This window comes from Anomaloglossus baeobatrachus, chromosome 3 (assembly GCF_048569485.1).
Source record: "Anomaloglossus baeobatrachus isolate aAnoBae1 chromosome 3, aAnoBae1.hap1, whole genome shotgun sequence".
NCBI classification, from domain to species: Eukaryota; Metazoa; Chordata; class Amphibia; order Anura; family Aromobatidae; genus Anomaloglossus; species Anomaloglossus baeobatrachus.
The window spans coordinates 54,255,716-54,261,743 of record NC_134355.1 but is presented as its reverse complement, the minus strand read 5'-3'; the positions used below and the strand labels follow the sequence as shown (position 1 = coordinate 54,261,743).

Sequence of the window (6,028 nt, the reverse complement as noted above, 5' to 3'; positions counted from 1 at the left end):
TCACCAGCTGTCTGCTTTATCTGTTCAGGTTATCACAAATAGGTGGGGGACTACATTTCTCTTTTTCTCACTGTGCCTGTCAATCACAGTAATGCCAGTAGCAACGATGGCTACAGCATTACTATGATTTGCAGGCAATCTCCGCATGTTTAGTGGCTGAAAATCAGGTTCCAAACTTGGGGAGGGGGACTAAAAACACACAAGGCGAATACAAAAATACTCGACGAGTGACAAGTAAACAAATATCAAAAATACCTTAATATTCAAGTGAGTAACGAATGGTGCCAAATAAAGTCGCTCATTACTACTCTTGAGTGGTGTAAACAGACGTCAACTAGGTACTTTCTGTTTTTTCTCCTTTTTTTCTTTTCTGTGTTTACAAATTTGTGTAGCGTATTATTTTTACCTTTTCATATCTGTTCTTATAAGCACTGTATTTTTTATATTAAAAATTAAAACTTTAATAAGTTTGATCCAAAGAACCCATAGCCTTTCAGAGAGTTTGCAGCCTGAGTGACAGGAGCATATATTTTAGGTACTCATCACACCATGTTTTTGATGAGTGGTGGAGGCGTGTTGTGTATGTTCGTTGTGTAGTCTTTTTTGTGTACGCAATTTATACTCACTTTATAGTCTGTAACAGAGGTTGAGTGCTGGATTGTGTGATAGGAGATAAATTAACCCTTGCAGACACCAATGTCACATGCTGAGAGGTGTGTATGTGACAGACCCTAATGCAAGAGCTGTAACAACTGATGTATCTACTATGCAGATATAAGATAGCTTTGGGATCCTTAAGGTTCCTAGTCCTGATGTGACAGTTATCTCTGAACCACTTTTAGGTTGTGGGTTGTATTAATGACCTAGGCAGGTTCACAATGCAATTATTTTTATTCTTCCTTCCACGGTCTAACAGCAACTCTGGGTAGATGGCCAAAACATGATGCCCCCAGTACAAGAGATTTAAACCAGGACTGGTAGTTCCAGTGCCCCCATAGCAGGCAATACCCACTGTCTCCCAACTTTTGATTGACTCACAGCTTTTGTATCTCGCACCGGTATAGTCTGTAGTAGCAGCCTATACTGCCCCAGACCATGGATACCATGACTGTAGGGCGTGTATCCAGCTCAAGCTGGCAACAACGCCGCCTCCCCTCTTCAGTGTCAAGGCCCCAAAGCTGCCCCTAAGTTTGAACCCGGCTTCCTGGGAAACACCCCCCTAATGCTAACTATGGTGGAGGTATTTTCCTGAGGCTGAGACCCTTACGTGGGGTTGCAAGTAGGACCCCTTTGGTGATAACTTCACTTGGTACACTATCACCCTCCACGTAATGGCACTAGTGGCTGGGAGAGCAATAGCTTATTTGAGGCTCCTGTGACACTAAAGGCTGCTTTACACGCAGCGATATCGATAGCGATGTCGCTGTTGAAAGCACCCTGCCCCGTTGGTTGTGCACAGAGGTGCAGGAGAAAGGCGGAAACCACCAACCTATTCTGGGAGAAGCAGCAGCCGGCTGTGGGCCCCGTTCATCACTCCGTTTCGTTTACCAGAGGCTCCGGTGTCTTGTGTCATAGTGAGTGCACCAGTGCCTTCGGGTCGCGCACCGCGCCGCACCGCAACACCTCGCCCTGCACCCCGGCCCTCACCAACCGGGCCCCGGGACCAACACCCCCTACCCACGGGGGGGTCAACACCTAGCTGCGCCATTACACCGCTCCCGGGAGCCCCCATACCTTCACCGCAGCGGTGGTGTCTACAATCACCACAACCCGTGGGTGGCATCACGAACCTACATCCCATATCAAACCACTGCGGCCCCGGCCGTGGAACTCCTCACCCAAGTCCCTGCGTGTAGCACCAACTCCCTTGCAGAGCGACGTGACCCCCGGGTCCGTGAGAGGCTCGAGCCACCACCCGCAGTATGAGCACGGATCCGAGCGGCTCGGCGGTCGCAGCCGAGCCACCGACGGGGAGGTGCATATGTTTGTGAGGGTGGTCCAGATCAGTAGTAGCGGGCGAGGGGCTTAGCATTTGGTGGTCAACACATCAGCCACCTTCACTGAGCAAGGGGGAACGGGTTGCTCACTGTAATTCTAGCTGATCCATCATTCCTGGTACAACAGTTGTACACCTTACTGGCATCACAGTCCCACATGTTAAGGTCATATACCCCACATGTAAAGGCTACAGGGATATAGAAAAACACAATAGAAAGCCAGAATAGGTGAGGCCCAAACTATCTTTATAGGAAAAGATAGAAAAGAGCAACTGTCTGCAGCCGTAAAAACCCTAATATATACCAGGACTTCTGATATGGAAAAATCCTGAGGTTACACAACTTCTCCCCCACTGTATCAGCACTCTGATGTTACTGGGATCCAAAAACACTAATACAGATGAGGGACTGAATTATTACCAAGCATGACAAACACAATACCTTGCAGAATCATGGAGCTAAGTATACAGACACTCCCAGGTAATGATCCCATTCCAGCAAGTACTCCACACAGACAAAATAGGAATCAAGCCTTAGTATTAAAGCAGAAAAAAAACAGGAGTTCTGGTAGTGAGCAGAGCTGGTTACAGAATGTCCTTAACACACAGGAGACATTGACCACCGGCAAGTAACAAGAGAAAACTACTCAGTTAGATAGCCCAATCTGACCCTGATTGCCAGTACTCCACAGGTGTGTAGCTTTCACTCCACACATCAACTGCACCGCCAGCACTGACCACAAGAGGGAGCCTCAAACTGGAAAACGTATTCACAACTTTTATATATTACACAAATATATTATCTATTAGATTTAGTCTTGCAATATTAAAATATTTTGCTACATAACTCTTCTTTATTTCTTTCCTTCCTACCATTTCTTCACTTCCTATTTGTATGTGTAGTAATCTATCTTTACTATTTGGTTTTTATATCCTATGTGAGTAGCTATATTAATTCTTGATTTACAGCTCTAAAAGGATATGTTATATAAATGGAGGCTTTTTTTCTTCAGAAATCAGGCCATGAGTAAGGCTTCTAGCTGAAACGCGTAGGTCAAAACAAAATTCTTTATTACATTTGATTCTTAACTTTCTACAATTAATATTGTTAAACTGTTATTCCTGTGGTCACACAATACAAGCCATGTACTTATTGCTCCAATGTGGTGAATTCCTATTGGCTGCAATGACCGATGAGCTCATTATCAGGTCTCAGTGACGCTGCCGGTGACATCACAGAACTTAGAATATTAGGTTTCCCCAGTGTTCTATCACAGACATTAGCCTGGTGAAGAAAATTTGTCAAGACATCTTCAGGAGATCCTGCATATTAGAAAATGGACTATACTAGTATAAATTCTAGCCATGATGAAGCTTTCGATGCTGAGAGTTCGCGTCTACTAGCAGAGAATGCACAGATGCGCAAAATGATGGCGCTAATGCAGGAGAACGTGGAGCTTCGCAGTACTTTGAAAGACCATGAAAGAAAAGTTCAAATGATGACACCTCCAGGACAACACAAGAAAGACCACAATGGTAAGACTGGGATAACACAAAGGGGTTTCCACCAAATCAAAAATTGTAATGAACTGGTGTTTATGTTTGCTAAACTTATTGGTAGAATCTGGATACAGAATGTCTAGAATGGTTTGGATTGGTGAACACATTTTTTTACATCATAAAATGTGAATTTCTCAGGTGATCTTGAATTAGTTATAAGAAGCCAGACATAGAGATACAGATTAATATTTTTTGTATTCTAGGCATGAAAGAGAAGAAAAGTACAGAAATATTACATCATCTATGTGAGTTATATTTATTACTTTTGTAATCTGTTGATAGCTAATATTTTGTTTATTACTCAAGATTAAATTTTTTAAAAATTGACAGTTACCTCTTTACCTTGTCCCTGATGTATGCTTATTATCAAGGGGGTTTTATCATTTCTGTTCATTACAAACATCTTATTTTAATATTATTTATATTTCCAGACTCCAGAGAATCAGAAATCATCAATTCAGGCCCACACCTAGGTGACAATTCCTATATTTATATTCTCAATAGATGTCAATGTAGGGATTTGACAGAAACTTAATTTTACTACTGAACTTTTATAGACCCTAAAAAAGTGAAGAAATGTCAGCGCATCGTCGGAGAGATGGCCTTTCAGCTGGACCGCCGGATTCTGTGGGCCATCTTCCCGGAGCAACATCGACTGTATGGATACCGAGTACCATACATAAAGGAGAAGATTATACAGGCGAGAAATATTTTCATATCGTTATATTTTTTATTATTTTTTATATATTATGTATATATATATTTTTCTTATATTTTTTGTTCTAATTTTTAATTTATTGATATATATATATAATATATACATATATATATGTACAGTATATATATACAGTATATATATATATATACACACACACATATATTTATTTGTATGTATGTATGTATGTATGTATATATATATATATATATATATATATATATTTTATTTTTATTTTTATTTTTTTTTTTAAGTGCCGCCGTAAAGTAAAGTGGTCACTGTGTGAGTTCATCAAACAAAATGGCATCTACATCCAGTATGATTTGGAGAGTGACAAAGCCTCCATTATGGCTGGTGTAATATGCAGACAAGAGCAAATATACTATGGCTTACTGTCAGTGTTGGTTCCAATTTACCAATTCCTCCTATATATGAAAATTAGAACCCAAGTGATCTCACTTAATATCCCTTTTCCTAAGACCAGTGCTAACTGTTCATTTAAAGCATTTTTCATCAGCAAAAAAAAAAAAAGTTGATAAAGTCCAAATCCACATTTGGAGCACATTTTACTACTTATTTATAGAATTATTCTACAAAAGTAGATAATTTTGCAATAGAACTCCATGATTGGGTTGTATTGGTCCTGAGTCACAGATTGTACTATACTTTAGAGCTATATTAATAATTCTGCAGCCCTCAGAGCTGAAATCTCTCATCATTACTCTTTTTTTGTTGAGTTTCTGTACAGATCTTGTGATGGATTGCATTTTTGGAAGTCTAGTCTTTACATCAAGCAATCCGATGAAAACAAAAGAGCGATACCTGTAAATTATAAAAGCTTAGCCAGGCTGTTACAGACGTGTCTGTCAATAAAATTACCGATTGTTTCCAAATACAAGCCCTTTTGTGATTACCCCAGTATATTTAATGTATATTAAAGGTCTATTTCATGATTACAGGTGACCACAAGTCCAACAACCGGAAAAGTTGATGAAAAATTAAGATCTGAACTCTACCAGCGCTACGATGACATCTTGGATGAGCTGAGGAAATTGGGCTACAACCCAGCAGTGCACCCACACTTTACAGAGTATATAGTCAACACCTATGGGATCATGAAGGACAGAAATGCAAGAACTGAAGATTTTGCCTCCTATAATGACCCACAATACCTAAACAAGATGATAACTGAGTGCATGCCAAGTGATACAGTGAAAGACATCATAACTATCCTCAACTGTCTGGTATATTTCGCCAGAAAAGATGGAAAATCTCTGCTCATCTTTTAGCTATGGAGCCTTTCACCTCTAGAACCAAACCACAAATAATAAATGGTTCCATCTGAAAAAAAGTATCTGTTTTAATCTTATAAAACAAATGGATCCTGTTCCTTACAAAAAGGGAAAATAATACTCATGGTTTGTTGCATATTATTCTTAAACTGCTGTTTCACATTAAAAATGTTGATTTTTCCACACTATTGTCTATTGTCTGGTATTGCAGACAATACCCATGGATAAGAATTTAAATTTTGTTAGGATGTGTGTGACGCCCTGGACTAGTCAGGTCGTCCCAGGTAGTCACACACAACACCACACCCCCTCCCGATTAGTTGACATCAGTCAAACTAAAAACCTTGTCACCACCCTCCAGGTTTGATGTTTACACCAGGGGGGCGGAGCCAGGTGGTTGGCTCCGCCCACCAAGGAGTTCACAGGCCTGGAGGCGGGAAAACAGAGAGAGTAGTTCTAGGAAAG

The 6,028-nt window shown here is 40.5% G+C and overlaps 1 protein-coding gene across 1 annotated transcript; it reads left to right on the top strand.

Moving 5' to 3' along the window:
• The first annotated feature begins 3,273 nt into the window (after nt 1-3,273).
• Nucleotides 3,274-5,611, top strand: LOC142294947 (speriolin-like). Its single transcript, XM_075338019.1, has 5 exons — nt 3,274-3,532; nt 3,760-3,801; nt 3,988-4,029; nt 4,114-4,256; nt 5,231-5,611. The coding sequence occupies exons 1-5, from the start codon at nt 3,334-3,336 to the stop codon at nt 5,558-5,560; spliced, it is 756 nt and encodes a 251-aa protein (XP_075194134.1). The 5' UTR covers nt 3,274-3,333; the 3' UTR covers nt 5,561-5,611.
• The last annotated feature ends 417 nt before the right edge of the window (nt 5,612-6,028 follow it).